This window comes from Neovison vison, chromosome 7, assembly GCF_020171115.1.
Source record: "Neovison vison isolate M4711 chromosome 7, ASM_NN_V1, whole genome shotgun sequence".
Lineage (NCBI taxonomy): Eukaryota > Metazoa > Chordata > Mammalia > Carnivora > Mustelidae > Neogale > Neogale vison.
The window spans coordinates 112,058,374-112,085,743 of NC_058097.1; the positions used below are offsets into that span (position 1 = coordinate 112,058,374).

General features: G+C 43.3%; 1 protein-coding gene across 1 annotated transcript; it reads left to right on the top strand.

The window, feature by feature from the left end:
* Positions 1-25,943, top strand: CRTAM (cytotoxic and regulatory T cell molecule). The gene is made up of 10 exons (XM_044260639.1): positions 1-69; positions 7,208-7,354; positions 9,957-10,109; positions 12,172-12,315; positions 13,252-13,413; positions 17,285-17,365; positions 19,935-20,018; positions 21,984-22,130; positions 23,722-23,808; positions 25,575-25,943. Exons 1-10 carry the CDS (start codon positions 24-26, stop codon positions 25,703-25,705), a joined length of 1,182 nt encoding a protein of 393 aa, XP_044116574.1. The 5' UTR covers positions 1-23; the 3' UTR covers positions 25,706-25,943.
* The last annotated feature ends 1,427 nt before the right edge of the window (positions 25,944-27,370 follow it).

The following is a 27,370-nucleotide window of genomic DNA, read 5'->3' on the forward strand; positions in this document are numbered from 1 at the left end:
GTGTGACAACAGCTCGGCACAACATGTGGTGGAGATTTTGCAGCTTGCTGGCCTGGTTCCCCTTACAAGGTAAGGACTTCGGGCTCGTTTCTTATGAGACTCAGCTGACCTGGTATTGTACCAAATCTACCTGTCAGTCAGTTGCATTCACAGAGGACCCACGACGGAGGAGAACCCAGGTGTGTATGTGATTACTTTCCAAGCTACACCCCAATTACACATGGAGGGATGTACCTGCTTTATTTAATCTCTTGTTCAATGGTTCTATTAGTATTCAATACTAGTAAGTATAGAAAAGGGTCACTGTAACCTGTGTCTCTGTGGCATCTATGTTATGGCAAAAATGTCACAAGCTTATTAGGCTCTGTCTCTTAAGTGTATGCAAGGTGGACGAGCATCACAGTGGGATTTTTTTTTTAAGATTTTATTTATTTATTTGACAGAGATCACAAGTAGGCAGAGAGGCAGGCAGAGAGAAAGGAAGGGAAGCAGGCTCCCTGCTGAGCAGAGAGCCCGACATGGGACTTGATTCCAAGACCCTGAGATCATGACCTGAGCCAAAGGCAGAAGCTTAACCCACTGAGCCACCCAGGCGCCCCACAGTGGGATTTTTAAAGCTTCCTTATTGTATAAGCCTCAGCCAGGTAATTCAAGTTCTCTAAAAACTCAATGTCTGCATCTTAACATGGAGAGATGATTAATTACGTTTGATGACCAAACTCCCTGGATTCTTAAAGGGATCAAATTTCAAAATGGGAAAGCACTTTGAGGATGACGAAGTGCTCTACAGCTTTTCATTAGCTCAGAGATAATAATGAGCCCCATGGAAAATGCCTGCTTAGTTTTTGAGTCGGTGATACTTTACATTGGATTAGCATTTTCAAATCTGACTTTTGACACTTCCTGAATTTGAATGTAGCATGATGAAAATTAGAGACGCTGTTACCTCTTTAGCACAGGTCAAATTATTCCTGCTCAAAAGGGGGGGCAGGGTATAGAAGTCTCTAAATCTCTGATTGCAACTTATACCGAATTCTTACAAAAGAAGCTATGCCAAAATGTATTGCTTGCTGCCTGTGTGTGTTTCCAAATATTGAACTGAATTACAGTTAGCGTTCAGGGAATGCATCAGTCCTAAATCGACATTCGCCATACAACTGCAGCTGAATGATCCCGTTTTAAAAAACTAGATTTCCTATTTTATGTAGTATTTCAATTTCCTATTTTATACACTTAGATTAAGTGCTTTCTTCTTTCATTCTTATACTCTGAGGCACTTCCTATGAATTCAGTATTTGGTAATAAATAATATTAGTTTCTTCAATAAGTGGCTTAAAGTGCAGCTCATACATTCAGGAAAAGTACATTTAGAGAGCCAAAATTAGAATGTTCTCAATTCTTCCAAAGTTTAAAGCCCTTAACTGACTTTCACTTTTTGAGGATTCAAGTTGTTCCCTCCTAAAAATATCTCACAAAAAAAAAGTTTTTAAAGAAAAACAATAATAATCATGTCTTAAGGCAAAACTTTTAAAATATAAATTATTCAAATACTATTTATAAAGGGAGGAGAAAAATATATTTATTGTACCATGTAAGGGGTAGGCATTTTATATTAATTACATTTCATCCTAGCACAGATACTGAGGTATTAATATCCCTACCCCAATTTACATGAGAAAATGGAGTTTGAAAGAAGTTAGATAACCCACCCACATTTTCACAGCTAGTAAATCAGCCTGCACAGCATATAAATAAGAATTATCTCATGAAGCATTTACTCTGTGTGTGTGTGTCTTTCTACAAGGTTGGGATAGAAAGTGTTTCTTAATGTAGATCAAAAGTTTGAAAGCCACTGATTTATACAATTTGGAAAATATGCTATTGAAAATCCCAAATCGTAAACATACCCAGAAGGCATCTAGGCTCAATGGCATTGGGCACACATTGTCCCCTCTGACCTAAACTTGCTTGGGCCTGTCAGAGTCCCAAAGAGGAGGGAGCTGACCATATTGCCTTCTTGTTAGCAAAAAGGCAGCGAATCAATTTTGGCACCACTACCGCTGTCAGCTGTTTTTAGCTATGAATCATGGGAAAGAGCACTGTACCTTCTACCATGCAACTTCTAAGGCTGCCAAGAACTATGGACAAAAAAATTCCGTAATCTCTTTTCAAGGTCACTATCCACATAAATAGCCTCTAGGATGGGTAAAATACAGTAAGAATGAACAATTTTTCAAAATTAATCCAATTCAGCTATATTGTGGATGATGAAAACCCACCAGTTTGAACCTTCTATCCTGGTCTTTAGGGCAGGGCAGGATGCAGGGTACAAAGAAGAGTTGTAAATTTAAGGTTCTGTTGATAATCCTTTTGCCCATGTTTGCTGTTTTTAACCATGAAAAAGTCCCATGTTTGTTGACATTCCGAGATGCCTTCTTGAAAGCCATACTGGAAATAATTTTGACAAAGCCAGATTCATCTTCACCCTTCTGATTTTCTCTGTTGAGTCTATCTAAATAATAATAATAATAACAACAATAATCCTTTTTTATAATGATCTAAATGGAAGCATTTGTCTACTATCTCATAAAAGTCATGTAAATAGGGCTCTGATTTGAGACAATCATCCTGATTTCAACTTAGCTCAAGTCTTTCTTAGGCAACATAACAATAACAGAGCTGAATTGGAATCCTGTTACACTGTTTATTACTGGATATATAAATGTCCTCATTTTAGCCATTAATTCATTAAAAAATTTAAAAAAATTTTTTAAGACTTGATTTGAGAGAGAGAGAGAGCATGAAAAAAAGAAAACAAGACAAGTTGGGGGAAGGGAGAGGGAGAAACGTACTACTGCTGAGCAGGGAACCCGATGCGGGGCTCGATCCCAGGACCCTGCGATCATGATCTCAGTCAAAGGCAGACACCCAACTGAGACACCGAGGCACCCAATACTTAAATCTTGTTTGAAAAAATTAAATAAAATAAAACTTACTTTGTGTGAAGTCCTGGGACTGTAAATATGAATGAATGCCAAACGACTTCTCTATGAGAAGTTTGCAATCTCCACACTGAGATACTTGTAACCAAATGTAAAGCACTGGGCTAAGTGCTATAATAGAAGTCCCTTCAGGGAGCTGGAGGAGAGGGCAGGTCATTGTGGGGAAGAAGAAGGCTAAAGACTGGTTAGGCAGTGGTATAATTTGAATTGAGTCTTAGAGGAGATAAGAAAGCTATCCTGGCAGTGGTGCCTGGGTGGCTCAGTCAGTTAAGTATCTGACTCTCGATTTCAGCTCAGGTCATAATCTCGGGGTTGGGAGATGGAGCTCTGTATCGAGCCCAGCATCAGGCTCCTCACTGGGCATGTAGCCTGCTTAAGATTCTCTCTCGCTCTCCTTCTCCCTCTGCCCCTCCCCCTCTTTTAAAAAAAAAAAAAAAGGTATTCAGGTCAATAGAACAGCATGGACAAAGGCCAAGTGTCTTCTTGAGCCTGGACTGGCCACGGCTGGTAACCACATTAGATACAAGCAAACAGCAGAATGGAATGGGTGGTTTCTCTGTGCCAGGTGTGTGTGGAGCCTAGGGGGACACTAGAGATGATGCGTTCTGATGGGATGCAATCATTGGGATACTAAGGTAAGGGGGAAAAAAAGGAATATTTTACTCTTTCGTCAGTCTACCATGATAACCTCTAGTAGAGAAGAGATCAGACACTGCGACTCCGAAAATCTTGGGGAAAACAAGGAAATCGTAAGAACTGCCCAGGTTTCATCTATGTATGCTTTGGCGGGTGGTTGGTTCTGCTGCTTGCCCTTTTGATTGAGGGTCGGTCACACATGCTTTGGGGTGAAGCCACTGCCATGAGGTTGGGGGTGGAGATCATGAACGTCACAGGTTCTACTTCCATCTATAAACCGGTCACAATCCATGAACCCCAGAGTCAACCAGCAGCCTCAGAACACATGGCCTCGTATGGATGGATGAAACTAGTCAGAAGTCCGTAACCCATTCAGTAAACAAGATCCACCAGCAGTAAGGAGGGACCTCCCAGGAGAAACTCCACGGCTATTCCCTGCCCTGCTTTGCACGCTTGGCCTCTGAGGAGCCGCGGAGGACCAAGAGACAGACTGGAGTTCTGAAGCCCAGCTGGGGAACCTAGGAAGTAGGCACATACATCGCACTCAGGGGCTACACGGGAAAGTCGAGGGGTGCATAGGGATGTGTTTTTAGAGCCTGCAGGGGAGGAAGTGGTGAGCAAAGAAGGTAACCCACACCCCTCCCTCTGACAAAGAAGGTGAAAGTTGGACTCCAAACTTAGATGCAAAAAATATATCTATAAAAAAGGAGCTCCGGTTTAGTTTGCAACAGCAATGAGAGAATCCTGGAGAACTTCCCCCTTGGAAGACATACCATCAAACACAGGTACAGGAATCTTCTCCCAATGTTCAGCAGAGCTCAACACACCAAACGGCATCTGGGAGCACTCACAGCTGAAGCAGCCTGTCTGTGGCTTCTCTCTGGGCCTATTCTTCCTTTCTACAATGATTTCCTGTCTTTCAATCAAACAAGGGGTCTACATGTTAACTGAAAGAAATATCAGCCTGTAAAGCTAAAGGCAAGGCTTGGAACAGAGTAGAGGATACAGCAATCACTCTACGCCTCGAACACAGCCCTTTCCACACGCAAAACCCAGGCTCTTGTAGCTGTGCTCGGTAGCCTGGGACTCAGTTCCCAACAACAGAAGCAAACACTGATCTTAGGAGATACGATTCTTTTTTCTTTTTTTTTTAATTTATTTGACAGACAGAGATCACAAGTAGGCAGAGAGGCAGGCAGAGAGAGAGGAAGGGAAGCAGATTCCCCGCTGAGCAGAGAGCCTGATGCGGGGCTCGATCCCAGGACCCTGAGATCGTGACCTGAGCCAAAGGCAGAGGCTTTAACCCACTGAGCCACCCAGGTGCCCCAGGAGATAGGATTCTTTAGCTTCTGCTACAAAGCCACCCTATATGTCATTACAATTTTTTAAACCCTATACGAATCAAATAACAATTTAATTCAAAAGCACACATCCCAAGAAGAAGGCCTCTTTAAAATGGAAGACATTTATTCATAAACAGTCCGCAGATAAATCCCGACACTCCCCTTTGCCCAGATGGGGGCTTCCTGTCTAGACAATGGCTTTGCCAAAGGTAAAGACACGGACAAAACTTTTTAGTATCAACTTCTGGCCTGAGGGATGAAATTAGGGCATGTTGCTTTGACAGTGGTCTTTATTCTGTCATTGATTCAACATAGTAACTTCCCTCCTGTCTCTCAGTATTCTTATTAACAACAGGAGACCAAAGATGCCTGTCCATCACCTGCTTCATGCTGCCATCATGAGAGCTAGCACTAAACCATTACTTTTCAAGCTCACACTGTGATACTTTCTGTAAGGAATGAATTTTAGAGAAGTACAAAATAGTCTCTACCCTCTAGAAACTTCAATCTGTGGGAAGCAGGATAACACACAAGAACGAGAAAGTAAAAAGCAAGAATCAAGATGGGAATGATTATGGAAGTAATGGAAGGTAGATAGTTCTAGATTCAATTTCTTGGCTTGGAAGCTCCTTAATCTTAGAAGAAATTCCATTGTCACTTCAAAGCATCTCTACTAATATTATCTTTACTACTCAGTTACGGGTTGATTTTATAGATGAAAATACTTCCAAATGACCCAACCCAAGCAGAATTCTGGGCTTATGCTTCAATGCTCTTATGAAAACACAGTATCTTTTTATGGACTCTTCATTGTTCATTAGTATTGGCTGATGATTTGGGTATTTTTCCATCAGAACTCCAGCAAACTTTTTCCCCGTGAAAGTCAGTAAGAATACAGTACAACAATTCTGGGTTATTATTGCCAGAGGCTAGATTGAAATTAATGACCTAGAAATGGAACAAACTAAAAAGTCCAAAGCACTTCTCCTAATACTTGAAATTTATCACAAGGAAATAAACTCCTTGTTTCTCTCTCTCTCTCTCTCTTTTTTTAAGGTTTGAGATGATACAGTGAAACTCATTATATTTGCTATTCATAATTTATAACCCCACAGCATTTTTCTGTTTATGGAAGTGCTTCGTACTTTCATTGGTAAGAATTGTCTAGTCCTCAGGGGGGAAAAAAGGTTTTTTTAAACTTAAGACTTGAAGAAATAGCAGATGGCAATAAAAGTGCCAAATCAGCAATAAAGCCCATTTATTTTATTTATTTTTTTATCCATTTCCTTTTTGGGAGATTGTATTTGCAGCTGCTAACAAACCACTGTTTATCATTCTCTGGGGGTTGTGACTGGGGGAAATTAGATGCTCATGTGTGCCTGGAGAAAGTGTTACTGTGGACAACGAACTGGAAGAGATCTTAGAACATCCTTGCTCTGGTGCAGAAGCTCTTTTGCATGAAAACCACTTGGAATCCTAGACACCTAACTTGTACTTAAAGCCACAAGTCAACCTTGTTTCAAGGTTGAGGCCAGAAACAAGTGTTTCTGGGGTCTCCACATTTGGACAATCTGACCTAGTTACATGACCATGGACTCTGAAGCCCACAGATGTGGGTACAGACCCCAACCTGTGTGACCTTCAGCCTCTATTTCCTCATCTAGAGAACCAGCAACATCATTCTTTCTTTATAGGGTTAGTTCAAAAGTTAAATTAAATACAGGTGAATGTGGCCTGGCAGAGTTCCTGGCATAGGAGAGAGCAAGTGCCTAATAGATACTGTTCAACACTTTCCTTCTTTCCTATCAAAATCGCACCCCTTCATTCAGACCTCCTTCAGGAGGCATCTTAGTGCCCCTACGTACAGTGCTTGCTCCTTTGTATTGATTTATGTTTTGTTTCTCTAAGAGGTGTGTAATGAGGGGCACTTGGGTGGCTCATTCGGTTAAGCATCTGACCCTTGATTTTGTCTCAGGTCATGATCTCAGGGTCGAGAGATCGAGCCCCATGTTGGGGTCCACTGCTTAATATTCTCTCTCCCTCTCCCTTTGCTTCTGCCCCTCTCCCCCTGAGTCTCTCTCTCAAAAAAAAAAAAAAAGTACATAATAAATGAATAAATGACTAAATGAATGAATGAGGTTGTGTTGAGAGTAAGTCCCTGCCTCAGCTCAGGAGTGTGTCTTGGTCTATGCCAGCCTGACTGTCCCCAATTCTCTTCCTCTGCAGAAGCCTTTCTGACTAACCACACAGAAACAGTCACCGTGAAGGAAGGCCAGACGCTCATTCTGAAGTGTGTTGTTTCTCAGGGGAAGACCACCTCCCTGCAGTGGCTGGCCCCCTCAGGGTTCACCATTTTTTTAAATGAGCATCCTGGTAAGTGAAAGAAAAAAAAAATCGCCACCAGACCTCAAGCTGTGGGATTTTCCAGACAGACAAGTTGGTGGGATAGAAATCAGCATGAGTCACCCAAACAGTGGGCTTGGCCCCCCATACTGTTACGTGGGGATCACACCCAGAGACCTACTACTTTACACACGGCTGCTTTTTCTGACAGGAAGTCTGAAAGGGAAACCCCACCAGAATGGTTGGTAAAGGGGGCTCAAGTTACAAAGCACATTTCCATGCCCACACCTCACCCCCACGTCACCCCCACGTCACCCTTTTCCTCTCAGCAGCCATGAACCTGCCAACAGCACCAATGCCAGTCAGGCCGCAGACAGACTTGAGGCCTTTTGTCCTCCCGCAGCTCACGCCGTCACCCCACGTCTGGAGCCAGCTGCCTCACTTCCCATCTGAGCGATTCAAAGCCCCATCACAAAGCTCCCTTCCAGATACCTCCTTTTCTCCTGTTGGTCTCAACACAAAACCAAGATCACTGAGCAACTGAGGAACAGACAAGGCGCACTACCTTGGAAGGGAGGGCGGCCATTCCTGTTTTCACAGACACACGTTGAGTCCCAGATGCCTGAGGTGGAAAGGGAATCCCCCACCCCCAACACTGCCAGATTTACTGACATATAATAAACACATAGCGCCGCATTAGTATGAAGCATACAATGATCTAATATTATGTATATACTGCAAATTAATTGCCACAGGGGGTCTAGTTAACATCCATCACCCCACACAGTCACAATGGTTTTGTTTTGTTCTTAAGGAAAGGGATTCTTAAAAGTCTATTTAGTTCCTTTCTTTGGCCAGGATTTTACTAACCCCTCCTCTTCCTAATGAGACCATTGTATACCTCCATGTAATATTCTGAATGGCCAAATATTTGGAAAAGTCTCCAAAACAGCAAATTTCATTCTATCTTGTAAAAGCAGAGCCTCTAAAAAACTTGATATGCTATGAAACAGTTTTTTAAAGATTTATTTATTTTAGAGAGAGAGAGGGAGGGAGGGAGGGTGCATAAGCGGGGGAGACAGAGAGAGAGGGAGGAAATCTCAAGCAGACTCTGCACTGAGCATGGAGCCCAGCACGGGGCTCAATCCCAGGACCCTGAGATCACCACCTGAGCAGAAAGCAAGAGTCAGAAGCTCAACCAACTGAGCCACCTAGGCGTCCCATGCTATGAAACATTATTAAACATCTTTATGTTCGATGTAAACTTACCATATATTTCAAGCGAAATTAATTATTAATAGTAGAATCCAGTAAAGAAAGTAGATGTTAATTGTTGAAAGTTCTGAGAGAAACAGTTTGAGTAGAGATCATTCCTGTTAAATAATGTTTTCTCTTGGTTTGGTTTGGGTTTTAGTAACCTGGGAGAAGATGGCACTCTCAAATTCCTACAACAAGAGAACCTTGGTTGAACTCAGTGATGCTCAAGCAAGGGTCATTCTTGCCTTCCAGGGGACATATGGCAATATCCGGAGAGAGTTTGTGTTGTTATAACTGGGGAAAAGGGAGCTGGGGGGGCGGTCCTAGCATCTAATGAGTAGAGAGGATTGCTGCTAAACATAGTGTACAAGATAGCCCCACAACGAAGAAGTAAGGACTCAAAAATCAATAGTGGTAAGCTTGAAAATGCCTGATATCCAGCTCAGATAATGGCAGTGTCCCAGGACAGCAACCATTCTTTCAGATGAGAAACAACCTTCCTTAGTCAGCCATTCGAGGTTTAACTATGTTACGCTTGTTCATGTTACAAATCCAAAGAGAGAGAGACAGAGGGAGGCAAAACCACTTCTTTCAGGAGCCTCCGATTTGCTAAGGGACCTACGACCTAAGATAGAAATCCCAGGTCAACACAGAATCAAAAAACAAAACAGCAACAACAACAAACCCAAACACTTGCCAAAATCTTTAGGAAACTTCAAATAATAATAAATTTCTAAAAAATTAAAAATAAAAAGAGCCCCTGGCTGGCTCAGTAGGTAGAGCATGCAACTCTTGATCTGGGGGTTATGAGTTCAAGTTCTACATCGTGTGTGGAGATTAACTTAAAACCAAAATCTTTAAAAATAAAAAGCACCCAAATGGAGAAATGGATAGTCATGCGTTAATTTTCCATTCTTTACACCCATTGTGACAGGACAACCTCAAATCAATTAGATTTCAAGGAGGTGACTCTAATGGGGTGAATCTAATTTTTCATAATGTACAAAAAATGAAATTAATCTAAGCGGTAAATCTAATTTTTCATAATGTACCAAAAAAATGAAAAAAATTAATCACCCCTCAACCCGAACCCTTCACCAGCAAAGTGTTAATTTCCTACATGCACAAATAAAGCAAATGGTTTATTTTGCAGATCCCAGTATCAAAATATTTCATTTCCTAAATGAATGTCGAGCTTTTTGAGAGGCATCCAACTGGGAACACTAGAATTTGGAAGGCAGCTCAATCGGAGATGTGACATTTGTTCCGCCAAAGTGTGAAATTCAAAAGCCATTCCTGTGAATAATCAACCCACTGAGAGACTGTATTCTTCTGATCGCTTTCTTCCTAACAGCTCTTTTTCTCTCTTGTCCAGCTTTAAAAAATCCCAAATACCAGCTTCTTCATCACTCCACCAATCAGCTTTCCATCAGCGTGCTGAATGTCACCGAGCGAGATGAAGGCGTGTACAAGTGTTTACATTACAGCAACTCCGTGAGAACAAAGGAAGTAAAAGTGACCGTGTTAGGTAAGTGCCTGAGGGCCGGCAACCCAGCACACGAGCGACAGACTTGGGACAGGACAGATCATTCTTAAACTTCACATTCTAGTTAGTAATATTGCCTAGAGCAAAGCATTTTCTTGGGCACCTCTACCATCTTTTGTCAAAAGGAAAACAGAAAGGAGCATTTTGACTCGCGAGCCCCAGATGAAAATGTGACTTTGTGAAATTTGTGTTTGGCATCAATGCAGTTTCTTGTCCAAGGAACTAAGAGAAAGGAGAATTAATACTTGATAAGCTGCTACTATGCACCAGGCACTGTGCTAAGCTCCAGGGGATCAAAGAGGAATCGGGCATAGCCCCTGCCTACAAGGAGTTGACACACAGGTCAAGTCAGGCAGAGAAGCCTGTAAATAAAGTAGAAGCTAACAACAGCATAAGCTAAGATAGAGTGAATTCAGATGTAATTGTACTGGACAGCTGGCTCACATCCTCTGCCAAAACCAGGTCCTCTCTTCTAGTGGGGAATGGGTTTGGGAGGTGTGGACAGGAAGCATGGGTCTCCTGATTGCCCAGGGCTTGTTCCGTTCTCTGGATGGTCCACTGTGTTCAGTGGAAGCCTTACTGTCTTTACTGTTCTGCTTTTTGTGATGGAACAGATCAATTATAAACATCACTTTTTATTGATCTCTAATTCAGATCAATTATACATGTCACTTTATATTGATCTCTAAGTGACATAATTCCACAAATGACAAGTGAATGTCTTGGGCTTCTTCTGTTGAATTAATGTAGCACGGTGCCTGCCATAAAGCAAAGGCACAGTAACAAAGTGTCTGGGAAGGCTCCTGAGGCGGGTTGAGACCCAGTGGGACCCAGCCCACCTTACTGGCCAGCACTCACAGCACTCTGGCTCACGCTGCCTGTGTGCCCTTCTGGGCTCCTCTCCCAGTCCCTGCATACCTCTGTCACTACACTTACCGCATGATCTTTTAACTAACAGCTTAGGGACTGAGTCTATCACCAGACTGTCAGCTCCTCAAAGGGCTTTATCTTTTCCTTATGTGGACAGCCCGAGTCTAAGGCATCTAGTATCTACATGCAGCTGACTTTGCAATGTCTCAATGGCAGATAAATGAGCCAATCAACGTGCTGGGGTGCAGTTCTGGACCAAAGTGTGAAGGTGCATGGGAAAGAGGAAGAAGGTAGCCTACCCAAAAAGTACACTTTGACCCTGGAACCGCATGGGTTTGAATTGTGCAGGTTCCCTTATATGCAAATTTTTAAAATAAATACAGTCCAGTACTATAAAGGTGTTTTCTCTTCCTTATGATTTTCTTAATATTTTCTTTTCTATAGATGACTTTCTAGGAAGAACAGAGTGTAGAATACATAAAACATAGAAAACAGGTGTTCATCAATTATGTTATCACTAAGGCTTCCCATCAACAGTAGGCTCTTGGTTGAGTTTGGGGGGAGTCAAAGTTATGCATGCATTTTAAACTGTGCGGTGGTCAGGAGAAGTGTCAATGCGCCTGATCCCCACATTGTTCAAGGGCCAACTCTGTTTCCAAGACAGGAGTATGAAAAAAAGGACAAATGGGCTCTTGATAAGAGAAATGCATCTTTAATATTAGGAGGGGATAGAACTCACTCACTCATGCCAGTCTAGAACTGAACTGACCAACTCGTAAACCAATTCCTTCGTGACATAGACAAGGAAACTGACCCACCAAGATATGGAGGGACACACAAGGGTTCTTACAATAACTGGTAACCGATATAACTAGACTAGTGTTCTCCCAAACACAGTCAAATAGCAAATGTAAAAATTCCTGTTGTAACACTGGGAATTTCCAGGGACTAATCACACACCGGGTGACAAGCAATATGGACTAGAGCGAAGGTAGGTTTACAAGTACATAAAAGCCCTTTAACTGTATTCTGGGAAGGATCAAGTAAAAAAAAAAAAAAAATGTCCATTATTTAGACCATACACGACCATGATCTCTATAGACTATTAGACTCTGTGCTTTCCTGGGATACGCAGACCAGCTCAGTGAACGCAGAAAAATTAATTCTTTTCCAGCAACACCGTCCATACCAACCCTGGAAGCTTCAGTTATCAGAACGCAAGACGGAAAAGAACACGTTACCCTTAAATGCTCCACCATGAGAAGTAAGCTGCCTCCGCAGATAACCTGGATTATAGGGAATGACATAGAGCTCAATGGTAAGTAAGGACAATGTTCTCTTTCCTCCTTTGTTTTCCTTCCTACGGCAATTTCCAAGGAATTTTTAAATCCTCTGGCACCCTCTGGTGGTGTCAGCGGCGGCAAAATAGCTTTCAACAACCCATCGGATTTCTCCAGACAAATTATCTTTATAACCTATCGATACCGTGCCTTCACCTTGAAAATCTACACAAATAATAGGATTAGATGTTCATACTTCAAAGAAAGCGGACACCTGAAATGGGATATTATGGTTTCTTAAAACTCAACAGAATTTTGTATATAGGTATGATATAGTTATTATCTTGGCATGAAATTCTAGCAGACAGAAGTTTGAAAATACATTTAACATACGACTTGTATATTGGAACAGGTAAGATCTTCCTGAAAAAGTGCGTTACGATGTCATGCCCTCCACAAAAATATTATGGTACCAAAGAATCTAAACTTTGATTAGATTAAAGCAGGGTTCAGTTGACGGAAGATAACCAATGGTCACGTTTGGGAACTGGTTAGAGTTTCTTTACATCGTAATATATGTTACATTGGACTTTACACACTCAGAGAGAGATTCTGTCCAATGGCAATTCTACATCATTACAAGACCTCTCCTTTCATTTGCCTGATCGATTCACCTTGAGTAAGGTCTTGGGTCTTTGTGTTTGACAACATCAGGCTGTCCCTGTGTCATCACCGTAAGCTTTGGATTTTATTTTCCAGTAGTGAAGGTTAATAGAAACCTAACCACTGTCCTTCACCTGCTTCCCTCTGGGACTGGGGCCAAGCGTGCACAAGGCAGCTGAGCGAATCTAGAATGACTTAGAAGTCTAACAGGTTTGCCAAGATGACAAGGCCATTGGTCTCTGAGAGAACCAAACCCACCCAATGGTATTAAGTAGCCACAACCTCCTACACCCCTTTCATTTGCTCCATAGGTGAGACCCACCATGAATTTGAAACTGATAGGAAGAAATGTAACAGCAGCAGCATCCTCAGAGTCCACAGATACAGCAGAAACTCAACAGTGGACTGCGTGGTCAGACACAAAGGCCTACAAGGAGGAAAACTGGTAGCACCTTTCCGATTTGAAGACTTGGGTAAGAAGAACGAATGATTGTCTTTAGTCATTTAATTTACCTTAATATTACACTATCAAATGAAATTAAATGGAATGGGAAGAGTCCTTCAGAGTGAGATCACTGTCCACAAAGCTCTCCTTAACAGCAAATTCCTTTAATGATGGAAATTTCTCCAGCTGAGCATTCTAGAGCACCTGTTCCAACATCCAGGACCCCAGTTGTGCGGAAAGTCTCGCAGGGTGCCATATGCAAATGATGTCATGCTTGCATTTTGATACTGACAGCCGGCCTGACTTGGCCCTACATAGTTTTATTGCATTCACGTTTTCAGGGAGGTCATCTGAGACATACTTGATCTTTGTAGCCAACCCAAAAGGAGATAACAGCCACTGAAATAAATCTAAACTTGCCCGTATTATTTTATGTTAATGTAAAACACTCACACAGTCCAATTAAGCCATGATTCCTCTTTAGATTTATTTTGTTATAACTTTTCTGCAGGTTTTAGTTTAACTGTGTTAATATTCTGGGCAGAACAAATATTAATAAAACATCAAATAGTTAATGTCAAGAGGCATTTTCAGAATGTGTTCTCTGATTCCTTCATCAAAAACAAAAAAATAATTTTAAAGCTCCTGAAAATCTTTTTTTGAGAGGGGGCAGTGGAGATGTAGAGAGACTCTCAAGCCGGCTTTAAGCCCAGCTCGGAGCCTGAGGCAGGACTCGATCCCATGACCCTCAGATCATGACTGCAGTTGAAATCAAAAGAGTCGGACGCTTAGCCCGCTGAGCCACCCAGGCACCGCTAGCGAACTTCCTGAGCCAAGAAGTAGTTAATAAGAAGTACCATGAATCACACATCTGTAATGAATAAGACTCTGACCTTTGCTATTTTATAAGGTACTTCTCAGTGTACAAAGAATTCCTCAAGTGCAAGGATTCACTCACACTAGCAAAGGAGGATGAGGATATGTTTGTTGAGAAAGACAAGGCACTGGTTAAGGAGCATGCCGTCATGGGAAAAGCACCCTGCAGCCCTGTGGGGGTTGTGGCTAACGGCTCCCCCCTCACATGTGCTTTCCACCAGTCACTTTCTCATCAAACCAAAAGTAGCAAGTCTTGAGGAAGCTGCCTCCAGAAGACTGGGGCCCCACGGACTGGGCTTGCGATGTAATCTGACGCACAGTCCTGCCTCTCCATGACTCGTCCCCCTCCAGTCCAGCCTCTGCTATCAGTGGAGCATAGCTCATGGGGACAGGGGTGCTTCTGAAAGATCCTCAGAGTCTTTTATTTTTCTTTAAGATTTATTTATTTATTTGAGAGAGAGAGAGAATCTCAAACAGATTCCCCACTGAGCATTCCAATGCAGGGCTCCATCTCATGACCCTGAAACCATAACCTGAGCCAAAACCAAGAGTTGGACGCTCAACCAACTGAGCCACCCGGGAGCCCCCAACATTCAGATTCTTCAACAAAAGAATCAGTGATATTGAAAAAGTATGTATTTTAACTTTTCAGCTACAATTCAGGCCATCTACAAAAATTACTCCAGAGGGGACATCAGTTTCTTCTCCATTATGGCCATACTTCCAAAGGACTCAAAACCATAGTCATAAAATGTTTCTAATAATAATAGGATAATAATAATAATAACAGGAAAATAATAGGATAATAATAATAACAGGATAAGACTTGACTTTTGTTTCTGATCTAACTGTGGATCATTTAGCACCCACAGCCCGATCTCCACTGAGTCTTCAGAGAGCAGCTCCAACACCAGCTTTTGGCCGGTCCATGTCTTTATGGCTTTTCACCCTTCGGCAAGCAACTACGTGGACATACAGATACTACACACCTTTTGTTCATCCAATGAGCTTAAAAAGTTTGGTTAGCTGAGGGTGCTTTAAAACACATTTCCAAGTAAGGATTCTGGCCCATTTCATTCCCATACTCTGTGTGGTGGGACCTGGGAAGATGAAGATTGGGCAAGCACCGTATCCAGGGACGTGAGCAGTGTCTGCCGTTGAAAAATCCACACTTCGATGCTTGTGGAAGTGGGATGCTTAGAGGAGAACAGAGCAGGAACGGATCAGACCCTCTTCCAAATGATTTACTGCATTGTTTAGTATTCCAAATGAGGAATCTTGATTTCCTATTACTTAACTGGAGGTGGGATTAAAAAACAAACAAACAAAAAAACTTGAGCAACAGTTCTCAAACTCAGAGATGTGGGGATCCCTCTGCACTCCTGCAAATAGCTGAGGACCCCAAAGAATTTTTAGTTATGTGAATTGTATCTGTCAATATTTACATATTAGAAATTAAAATTGAAAAAATAGTTTAAATATTTATAAAATAATCCACTATGTATAAACAGAAATGGCATCTTTTTGTGGAAAAATAACTTATTTTTGCAACACCAAAATGTTAGAAAAACTGCACTGTTTTGCATTCTGAAATCTCTTTAGTATTGGGTTTAATAGAAAACGATTAAGTTTGGGGCACCTGGGTGGCTCAGTGGCATCTGCCTTCAGCTCAGGGCATGATCTCAGGGTCCTGGGATCGAGCCCCACCTCCTCTCCTTCTCCCTCTGCGCCTCAGCCTGCTTGTGCTCTATTTCTCTCTCTCAAATAAGTAAAATCTCTTAAAAAATAAAAATTAGAAAGCTGAGAAGCACTCACAGATTGCATAAAGACATTACCTGTCACATATCAGTGTCAATATTTATAAAATTTCAGGCACCTTTTCTATACACTCCCTGGTTGCAGGCCTGTTCATTGGTCAAATCTACACTAAGCTGAATGTGTGGAAATATCCGCAAACACTATTTTGATTGTTTTCTTTTGTTTTTTATAGAGAGAGAAGGGGGAAGGGGTGGACGGACAGAGAGAATCCTAGGCAGGCTCCACGCTCAGCATGGAGTCCAACATGGGGGTTGGACTCACAACATGGGGCTCGATCTCACAACCCTGAGATCATGCCCTGAGCCTAAACGAAGAATTGGACACTCAACCAACTGAGTGGTCCAAGCGCCCCAACTATTGTTCTGCATTATACAATATTACATTTGTAACCATTGTGCTTAATAAATAGCAAAGTCCTGTGCTAAGCATGTTGAATGAACGAACTCATTAAAATTTCTTGCCAAAAAAACCCCAAAAAACAAACAAACAACAACAACAAAAAAAAACACTAGAAAGGCAAATGCTGTTAGTAGTTCCATTTTACAGGTAAGGAAAAACTGAGCATTCAAGAGGTTGGGCATCTTGCTCAAACTCACTTGGCAGGGGCACCTGGGTGGCTCAGTGGGTTAAGCTTCTGCCTTCAGCTCAGGTCATGATCTCAGGGTCCTGGGATCGAGCCCCGCATCAGGCTCTCTGCTCAGCGGGGAGCCTGCTTCCCCCCACCCCCACCTGCCTCTCTGCCTACTTGTGATCTCTGTCAAATAAATAAATAAAATCTTTAAAAAAAAAAAAAACTCACTTGGCAGCAAGCAAGTTAACAACATCACAATTCAACCCAGTCTGTGACTGACTCCAAGACCACCTAACGAATAAATAAGGAGGGAGCTAGGGGACCGGGCAGACAGACAGAAGGACTAACAGGTAGATGGAGACAGAGACAGCAAACCGCCTTAGCATACTCCTGTGAAACACAGCGCTGTGGGCCCCCCATGCCGTACTTCTCAGCCAGGCAGGCTAGCAGATGGGCTAGCAGCAGGACGGAATCAAACACCTGAGCAAGAGCTGCAGGGCGCATAGTGCTGAGGTCTCCGCAGAACCTCCCAGGCAGGTAGCAGCCGTGTCCATTCCCCAACCTATTGTCCCAAGCACCATGTGGGTGAGACTGCTCTCCGTAGTTGCAGATTTCTGTTTTTCCCCTTTCCTAGTTACCGATCGCGAGCCGGCTTCAGATGCCCCGGAGAAAAGCTCCCCGTCCTCACAGGACCCTCAGCAGCCCACTAGTACTGGTAAGTGTCAACACGTTAAGATTTTAAAAAAAAAAAAAAAAGCCTCCTTGGAAAGAGCCATTTTTCAAATTCTCATTTCTAAGATTTTTTTTTTTATTTTTACTTTTTTTTTTTTCGTAAGAGAGGGAGAGAAAGAGGTGGAGGGGGAAGGACAGAAGGAGAGGTAGTAGGGTCTCAAGCAGGCTCCATGCCCACCATGGAGCCTGATGCAGAGCTCCATCCCAGGCCCCCGGGGTGGTGACCTGAGCCAAAATTGAGAGGTGGATGCTTAACTGACTGAGCCATCCAGGCGATCCTGATTTTAACTTTTTCAGATTTCTTTTTTTTTTTTTTTTTTTTTTTTTGACAGAGAGAGAGAGAGATCACAAATAGGCAGAGAAGCAGGCGGAGGGGGAGCTTTGGGGAGGAAGCAAGCTCCCTGCTGAGCAGAGAGCCCGAGGCAGGGCTCAATCCCAGGACCCTGAGATCATGACCTGAGCCAAAGACAAGTTAATCCACTGAGCCACCCAGGTGCCCCGATTTTAACTTTTAATAAGGCAACGCAGGATACCCTGCACTGGCTCTAGCTTAGTGGTTTCCTGGAGGGGCAGAGAACACCAGCAGAGTTCCTTTAGTGGGATGGGCTTTGGGGTAACTAATGCCTTGTAAGTTCAGTGCTGGTTTGCTTGCTACACACACACACACACACACACACACAAAGACAAAACTGTGATATTTGAATTTCCTCTACAGTAAAGGGCAAGGTTGAATTCATTTATGGAGAGACTCGTTTCTTTGTTTTCTCATCTGGAGCACAGCAAACACAAAATAAAGACTTGGTTTTAGCAAAGGCCAAAGAAGCAGGATGTGGAAATGTGGGACTTAGGGCCACAGAATAACAAGCTCGCCTTTGAAAGCACCTCAGTTGCTCAGTTGTCAAGAACTCAGACAGGTTTTGGATGACAGAATTGAGCTCTCAAGGCAGAATTTATGAAGCCTGGATTATAATCCCAATTTTTTAGACAGTGAACCCACTGGATGGTTAGCTCTTGGCAATGGTCATATATTTATCTTTGTATCTTACTTGGCGTAGTATCTGGCACTAGCAGGTACTCAGAAAATGCCGTATAAATGAATAAACACATGTATGAATACCTTCATTTGTTATAGGGTTTCGAGCAAGAGAGCCTCGTCCAAAAAGGGCATAAACTCCTATATGTCCTCTTTTTGTTTCAAACAGTGCATCTGTAGGAATTTCCTTGAGTGGAATAAGCGCTTTCCTATCATTATCAAGTCCATAGTTCTGAGTATTAGATTGCATTTTTAAACATTTTTTACCTGGAATAATATTTAAAAGTAAATGTTCGGGGCTTTTAAACACTGACACAAACAATATGTACCAGCCTGTGTTTTGAAGGGCAATGGAGATTGAAAATGGTCTGAAGTGGAGCCACCATCTCACTTGCTTTAATAATTCAATATTTGTAAACGTGTTTAGAATCTACTTGTCTTCAAATTGGCTGACAGTGCCGCTAAACAACCCAATTTTCTGCTCTGCTTTCTCATATAGAACAGAAGATTTAATATGGTTTCTAAATTTCCTTTTGACTTTCAATTTCTACGATTTTATTACTGTTAATCACACCCATCTCCAGCCGAACGGGTGGTTTCATTCCCCGCGGGATCCACACAGTGGCGCTGTGCAATGGGCTAAAAGGCAGGGGGGGAGGGGTTTGAAGTGGGGGGGGGGGGGGGGGGGGGGGGGGGAGGTTGGGGTACCAGGTGGTGGGTATTATAGAGGGCACGGCTTGCATGGAGCACTGGGTGTGGTGAAAAAATAATGAATACTGTTTTTCTGAAAATAAATAAATTGGAAAAAATAAAAAAAATAATAAAAGGCAGGGGGGGCGGCAGGCAGGAACGGGGAGGATGAGCAACAAAACCAGAAAACTCGGTCTTTGGTTTTTATGGCTTCTCTCGCCTAGCAAAAGCATCACAGTACATGCCCGTTCTAGGGGGGGAGGGGGAGGCAAGCAGAGGTTTGAAGGACAAGGGAGCCTATTTTTCAATATAGAAATTATTGTTTCCCAGGCTGTTATGTTTTCTTGCCACAAGGCTTGGGGTCCCAATCTTCAGCATCCTGGTGTTGCTCTTGTGCTATTCTGAAGCCCTTCTCAGTAAGAGGCCTGATTCAGGAAGCAGGTGTAAAACAGTGGTTTACATTTTGCGTTCTGAATTTCGGTGTTGGCTCCATCACTCACTAGCTCCGTGATGTCAGACAAGGTACTTAGCTTCTCTAAGTCTCTGTTCAGAGCTGTGGTGAGGAACCCACCGAGTGCTGTGTTTGGGGCTGAGCCTAGAGCTGGCGTGCAGTTAACTAACATTGAGGCAACATGAGCCGTTTGCAACTATTTCTGGAAGACGTCAGTAGTTCAAAAATGGTCTTCTTGTTGTTTTTGTTTGGTTTTGGTTTTTTAAGAAGGACAACTTAATTTGGTTTCCAAAGCTGCTTCGGGATGGCTGTGTAAATATACACACTATTCATATACCGTTACATGTATATTTCATGTCTTAATTTCTTTCGACTTAGTTGCAGTAATGGAAGATTCCAGTGTAACAGAGAGTGACAAGGAAGAGAAAGAACGACCCGCTGAAGACCCTGCCTTGGCCACTGGTAAGCATCCCCCACAGCATTTAGAATAAACACTTGACATTTTAACCTCTTCATTAGTAAATCCAATGGCCTTTTTCAGTCCCCATTTTCTTGACCTTTCTATTGGTTAATCAATCCCTTGTTCCTTGATGTAGTTGCCTCCCTGGCTTCCTTGACGTACTCTGCCTGGGTCTGTGACGTTTTGCTAACCACTCCTTCTACATATCCGTCAGAGAACTTCCCTTCCTCCTCTGGCTTCCTTTATGTGGATACACTTCTGACTTGACTTCTCTATCCTTGATTTTTCCCTTAATTCTTTTTTTTTAAGATTCTATTTATTTATTTGACAGAGAGAGAGAGACCACAAGTAAGCAGACAGGCAGGCAGAGAGGGGGGAAGCAGACTTGCTGCTAAGCAGAGAGCCCGATGCGGGGCTCGATCCCAGGACCCTGAGATCATGACCTGAGCCAAAGGCAGAGGCTTAACCCACTGAGCCACCCAGGTGCCCCTTCCCTTAATTCTCAATGAGTTTACCCATTCCCAAGGTTGTTCCTGTTGCCACCAGGCAGGAAAGCTCCATATTTATACATCCAGAACATTCTCCTGAGAAGTAATCCCTGTTTCATTCCACCTTCTACATCCCTGTTGCTGGATTTTCTGCCATCTCCTCGAATTTAACATCACTAAAAACCAAACAGCATTTTTTCCCACAAATCACCTCATTCAGATGATCACAGAGTCCCCAAACCTTGACGTCATCCTCCATTCCTGTGGATGCGTGTACACACAAACACATAGAAAATCAGTCCATCTTCAAGGACTTTTGAGTCTCCTCTTCCACAATCTTGTGGACCATCACTGCCACCGTTGGTCCAGACCCTCATCAGCTCCGGTACAAAGTTCTAGGACTTCAGTTTCTCCTCTTGTGGTCCATTTTTAGGACTGTGTTCAAAACACCCCATTGCATTCTTCACACTTCTGTTCAGAAAACATCTATGGCTCCCTGGTCTACCACACAGAGCAGGCGCCTCAATGCCTCCACCAAATGGCCTCCATCCCCAGTCTCTAAGGCCCCAATAAGAACACACATTTTTCTCTGACAATATCATTCCTTTTTGACTGCCCTGCCCTCGATGACCTGAACTGCCCCTGAAGAAAGAAAGGGGTTCATCTTGCCTCTCCTTACCCTTCTTTCAAGGCCAAGATCTTCACTGAGAACTTTCCTGACTAACTCAGGAACCACTCCTGCCTCTGAATCCCTGAGCCCATGATGCCATTGACATATAGGGATCTAGAATTTGGCAGATTTCCGACATCTGTTGATCCCTGTATTTGTTTCCATAGAGAGAGAACTACCCCAAAAGCACAGGAACCATGCCTTATGGAGGCCCAAACACGATGTTCGATACTAGCTAGTGCTCCTTAACTACTTGTTGGCTGAGAGGGGGTCAGGACATCTGGGAAAAACTAGAGCCCATAGAATCAGAAAGTGAGGTTTAGAAAGATCTTAAAGACCTCACCTAATTTATGTCCAAAGCCCTTCATGTAGGACCACATTTAACCTAGCCAACATTCACGGAATTTGTTTTATTTGCATAGTTTTCCACACTCCTTAACAACCTCTCCTATGCTTAACCACACCTTGCTAAGAAATCATTCCTTCTAGCTCGTTTAAGTCCCCTGATTATAGTCTAAGTCAATATTCCTGCGTATTTTCTCTAGAAACGAAACATCACGGCTTTGAAATCTATGTAACTTAAGAGCATTTTTCAAATCATCTCACAGAATTGCTTTGTTTGTGCACCTGTTGCCTTGTTTTCGGAGAATAAATAATACGAATCTCTTTCCCTTCAGGGTAAAGCACTCTGTCTTTTTACCCGAGTCGCCTATTAGCTGACGCTATGCTTTGAAAGAATCGTGCAAATCCTGCAGTGACAAAAACCAACCAACCTTGAACTGTCTAAATTCCTTTTGTTTCCCGTATAGAAGCCAGTCTTCAGTACGTGGGGGTGATGCGGAGGAAAAACGGCATCCTGCTGCTCACCCTTGTGTCCTTCCTCATCTTCATACTCTTCATCATCGTCCAGCTCTTCATAATGAAGCTCCGGAAAGCGCACGTGGTGTGGAAGAGAGGTGAGGGGCAGAGGACCCGACGAGGCGCTCGGGGGGCTGCGACACGGGGCAAGGACAGAGGACATTCTGGCAACTAAACCTTTTCTGTCCGATGCCGCACAGCCTGTTTGATACGGGCTGTCGTTCAAATAAGCACTGGCTGGTTTTGCAGTAAATACAGGATGTGAATCTCCAGGGGCTCTAACCGAAGAGTGTGTAACCCAGAGATTTCAGAGTCGCTCCTGGAATTGACATTAAGTTATAAAAGCTTCTAGTCACCAAAGGATCCCCAGTAGAAAACTCATTCACTCATTCAGAAAGCATTCACTGAGGCCCTCCAGCGTGCCAGGCACGAGGGTGATACGTCTGTCAACAGGAGAGACCAGGTCCCCCCCCGCCCCACAAGGAGTTCACATTCTAGGGGTGGCCAGTCGAAGGGGGAATATAGACTGTGTTGATTCTGTTCTTACTTTGCAAGAATGTATTCAGCCTCCATCAACTATACTATGTGAGTAACGTTTCCCAAGCTTTCCAATTAAGAAGTTATCATCAGACACCATATCTATATTTATATCTATATAGATATAAATATGTAATTTATGTAGCATGGAAGGTACCCTATTAAAATGCATAGATTCAACACATACCAGAGCTGGAAGGGACCTTACAAGTTATCCAGAATAATCGTCTACTCAATGCATTCCATCTGTGTGGACCAGGATTAAATCCCCTCCTTAATTCTGAGTGATTATTCAGACCTATGCTGGCCCGTGCAGTGGCCACAATGTGGCTCCTGGACCCTTGAAATGTGGCCAGTCGCTCTGGAGAGGGGCTGAAAGGATAAAATACACACCCAACTTCGAAAGCTCAACACACACACACACACACACACACACACACACATGAATACAGTGCATCTAATAATAATATATTGGATCTACTAGGTAAATGAAACATATTATTAAATTAACTTCACCTGCTTCTTTTTGCCCTTGGAGCATGGCCACTAGAAAACTTAGAATTACACGTGTGGTTCGCATTCTAGTTGCCAACATTGTTGCCTTAGCCACATCCGGCTCCAAAACCTCCAGTAGCAGAGAACTCAGTATGTCCCAAGGCAAAATACTACCCCTTTGAATGGCTCTTGTCCTGTTCAAAATACAACTTCCCCTAGTTTGATGTCATTCTCCCCACATATTCAACTGGACTAAATTTCATCATAAATAGACCTCAAAACAGTGTCTGGCTTTTCAGCTATACCTACACAATAGGCAAATGCCACGGTATTGTTTCAAAATCCCCCATTAAGGCGTTGGCCCCATAAGCTCTTTAAAGGCCACTGGAATGGTTCCATCCCAAAGAACAATATTTCATTCTAATCTGTGGTCATCTGATTTCTGGAACTCTTACACAGCCTAGCGCAGTGCCTGTAGGAATCAGAGCACAAAACAAAAACAATTCTCAGAACGAATGAGGACATGAGGCATGGGAGGGGGGGTGGGGAGTCCACTGCTGTGTAGACAGAGGGATCATGCTACTCAACCGTACATTTGTACATATAAGGGATGTCTGGGGCACCCGAAATTAATAAGCTCGTATTCTTTTCTTGCAGAAAACGAAATCTCAGAACACACTCTAGAAAGTTACAAATCAAGGTCAAATAATGAAGAAACATCATCCCAAGAGAAAAAGTGCCAAGGTAAGTCAACAACATGACCTCCGATTTGAAAAATGAGGTTCATTAATTTGTTGCCTTTAAGGAGGAGGGCAAAAATCAAAGTCTGATTTTAGCACTAGAAAGTCCATCAGCCTAAATCATCTTGTAGAACATAAGTATATATCCCAAAAATAAGAACTAGCGACCCTTAAGTTCCTATGGCTTCAGACATGCCCCTGTGGGAAGCTGCCCCTGTGGGAAGCTACCCCTGAGTTCTCGCTGTCAGACAAAGGCACATCTTGGGCGTATATGTCCCTCTTGTGTTCTGGGTATCTTTCATACATCTTAACCATCCAGCATTTTCCACACCCCATACCATCTGGTCATTTCTGATGTATTGTTTTCACTACCACAGTCCTCCTCAGGTGGTGAGTAGCGGGGTTTATCTATGTTATGTCCCCAGATTCTAACACAGGGCCTGAAGCAAATGGAAGGTTTGATACATTTGCGTTGACTAAATGAACACAAGCCTTAACTGAGTCAAATAGATATGTTTTGGGTCTTTTAAATGACTCCATGGTAGTTTCTCAAGCGAAGTATGTGAAGAAAGTGAAGGGAAGGGTTTCTAAAGGAGACTGTGTGTGCGCACGCGTGTATGTGTGCCTTCTTGACAAAGATCTAGTAGAGCGCAGCTGGTACTACAGGAAAGCAAGAACCTTCTACCTTTCCTTCAGCCATTTTGGCTCCTCCATTGCAAAGGAACTTACACCACCCACTGAGAGGTGCGAGCTATGCAGAAGAGCTTGGCTGCGAGTTTCTACTGGTTTCACTGAGGTTTTTATAGGAAGCTGGCCCATCGCAACACCTCTGCCCTTTCTTTTCGTTTTGACCTGGTAAGGTGTGAAATGGCAAGAATCACCATACTAGCTGGGACGGGAACAAGAGGGCAGATCATGAGAACTGGGGGTGGGAGGGGAAAGTGGGAAGTGTGTGCGAGGCACAGAGAGTCTGTTGCATTGCACATGTTTCTAGAACATCAGTGTTCTTGTCCTCAAATGGCGAGTAGGAGAATTTTGTCAGTATGATGTGTTAGTTGGATTGTTTCTTATGCCAGTTTTCTTAAGCAAGGGGAACCAAAACAGTGAGTGTAGAAGGGTAACTTTTAGAAGGAAAAGAAAAGCCCTCTGCTCAGCTGCTGAAAAGGCAGAAAGCCTTTGCATCTCAACTTTTAAGAAAGTTGAAAAGGGCTACCTTTGCTCAAGCTTCCCTTCCCAGGAAGGCCCATCCCCAGGGGCTGGCCACGGACTGTGGGAGGTGGTACTTCCTCCTGGGCTGGGCCCCCAACCTGCACTTCCGCCCCCTTCCCTGAGCTCCCTCCAGCCCAGCATCTCAACTTCCCTGTTTTTACTCATTTAAAAGACATCCTCTGGAGCTGTCTCCTGCCTCTGTGTATAGAGTTACCTGGGCTCTGAGTAGTCTGCCCCAACCCTATGTTTCCCCTAAGTCCTGCTACTTTTAGTATGAAATTTGCTAAATACAATGTAGGGGTTTTTTTTCCCCCAGATTTTTTATAGCAGAAATGTCTATATATTTTATTTCAGGTTTATTAGTATATTTATGTAAGAAGACTTAAAAACAAATTAGCCTATAACAATGTGTTCAGGCCATTTATGATATGCATGAATTTCAGATTTGATTTTTTAAGCCATTAGCCTATGAACCCAAAAAAACCACATGCCAAGTGTCTCAAAAAATGGGTGCAGTATTGTTCAAAAGAAATGGTCATCTTTGACACGTTTTTCTTTTAGGTTTCCACTCTAAGAGCTACATGAACTACATCACACAGTTGTACTCAGAAGCAAAAACAAAGAGGAAGGAAAATGCACAAAATTCAAAATTGAAAGAAGAGCCCACTCATATACCAGAGACCATTGTGTAGTGCTCCCTGCAATAGAAAATATGATTTTGGGGGCGACCGCATCATCACAGTGGAGCAGCCTATGGGAAGGTGCATAATTACTGTCACATGAAAAATAGACTTTGAGTGCGATGCAAGACAGTGTCCTCCTATAGAGATCTGCTTCTGGGGTCAGAGCCGCGAAATGAGGACTGGACCATGGACACAAAAGCTTCATAGTTTAAAAAAGAGAAAAGAGAAGAAAAGAAAAGAGAAGAACCATTACGCCTGACACTACTTCAGAGCAGGAACATTCTCCAAAGCCTTGGAGATCAGGGAACATCCTACCCTGAAGGGAGAAGGAGGCCCGGTTGAGAATCACACGTTTAATTTTAGTCTATTTCAGTTTGGAACTGTTCCTCAGTCTTTCCTGCACATTCGGGACATTGGGATAGCCTTGAAGATTGCAACCTAGTGATTTTGTCAACTCTCCCACAGTTGGCCTTTGTCTGATCATTTCTTCATGATTAGATTCAGGTTACAAAACTCTGACGGGACTGTCACAGAACTGATGTTTTGGTTACCCCTTTGGGTTTTATTTTCCCCTTCACTGATGTTCACTTTGATCCCTTGATTAAGGGGGCTGTCTGCCAGTCTTCCCCACTGCGAAGTTCCTCTTTCCTCCTTTATAAGCTGGTATTTTGTGCAGAGATGCTTTAAATACACGCAGATCTCCTGTTCCTCATCAAACTTCTAAGTTACTCCTTTATTTCTATCGGTATGGACTCACAGTTTCCTGTTATTCAGTGAGTTACAATCTGTTACTGTGTCAGCTCACTCATTGGATTATAATCTGTTACTAATCTCTCGCTAATGGGGTGATCAAATGGCAGAAACAGGCTTTTGTGTCCTTCTTATCCTTAATCTTTGAGCACTTTCTTCCTTTCTGGTACAAAATATCCCAGGCTCCTCTTCCTGCCCCAGCCCTGTAATGAGCCATTTCTCCAAGGATCCCTGGTTCCTTTTAGTGGAAAATGACATTTAGAAGCCAAAACCCAGGAGCTATGTGTGTGCATTGCTTTTGGGGTATCACTGGCCTCAAGTCATCTTAGTAGTCAGAGCTAGGGATATACCACAAAGTGTGCATATACTTGACCCTTGAACAACATGGGTTTGAACTGCCGAGTCCACTTATACACAGTTTTTGTTTTTAAGAGTTGACAGCAAAAGCCACAGGGTATTTCTTTACAACGGCCTGCCCCAGTCTCCAAATTGAAGGCAACCGGTGTAAAGGTCACACCTTCTGCCCTGAGAGTACCCCGGATGACCCACAGAGGCCCTCAGCAGCCCCCTGAAACCCCGGATCCCTCCCCTCCAAGTCCTCCATGAGTTGGGTTCCCTGCTGGTGCTGGGTGGCCGCAGGCCTGGGGTCCCTCCCAGGTAGGGCATGAACCCCTCCCCATGCAGCACCCTAACCCTGTCGCCATCAGGAGGCTGGCGGGCTCAGATGTGGTCACAGCTGCCCATCACCACGGGCAATGTTGCCCCTGCAGGCAGAGGGGGACAGCTGTCCTGTACCCCCAGGTTGTTGCCACTGCCCACGGCCCACCAGGCCACCAAGCTGCAAAACACCACCATCCAGGGGCCAGGCCATCACTGCCACCACCTCTGTCCTGGCCCAGCCTCCCTGCAGGTGGATTGTTTTTT

Bases quoted from the DNA above. Each gene is read 5' to 3' on its own strand.
- CRTAM (XM_044260639.1), top strand. From the start codon at position 24: ATGTGGTGGAGATTTTGCAGCTTGCTGGCCTGGTTCCCCTTACAAG. The intron at 10,110-12,171 runs GTAAGTGCCTGA...ATTCTTTTCCAG, and splicing joins AGTAAAAGTGACCGTGTTAG to CAACACCGTCCATACCAACC. The intron at 22,131-23,721 runs GTGAGGGGCAGA...CTTTTCTTGCAG, and splicing joins GCACGTGGTGTGGAAGAGAG to AAAACGAAATCTCAGAACAC.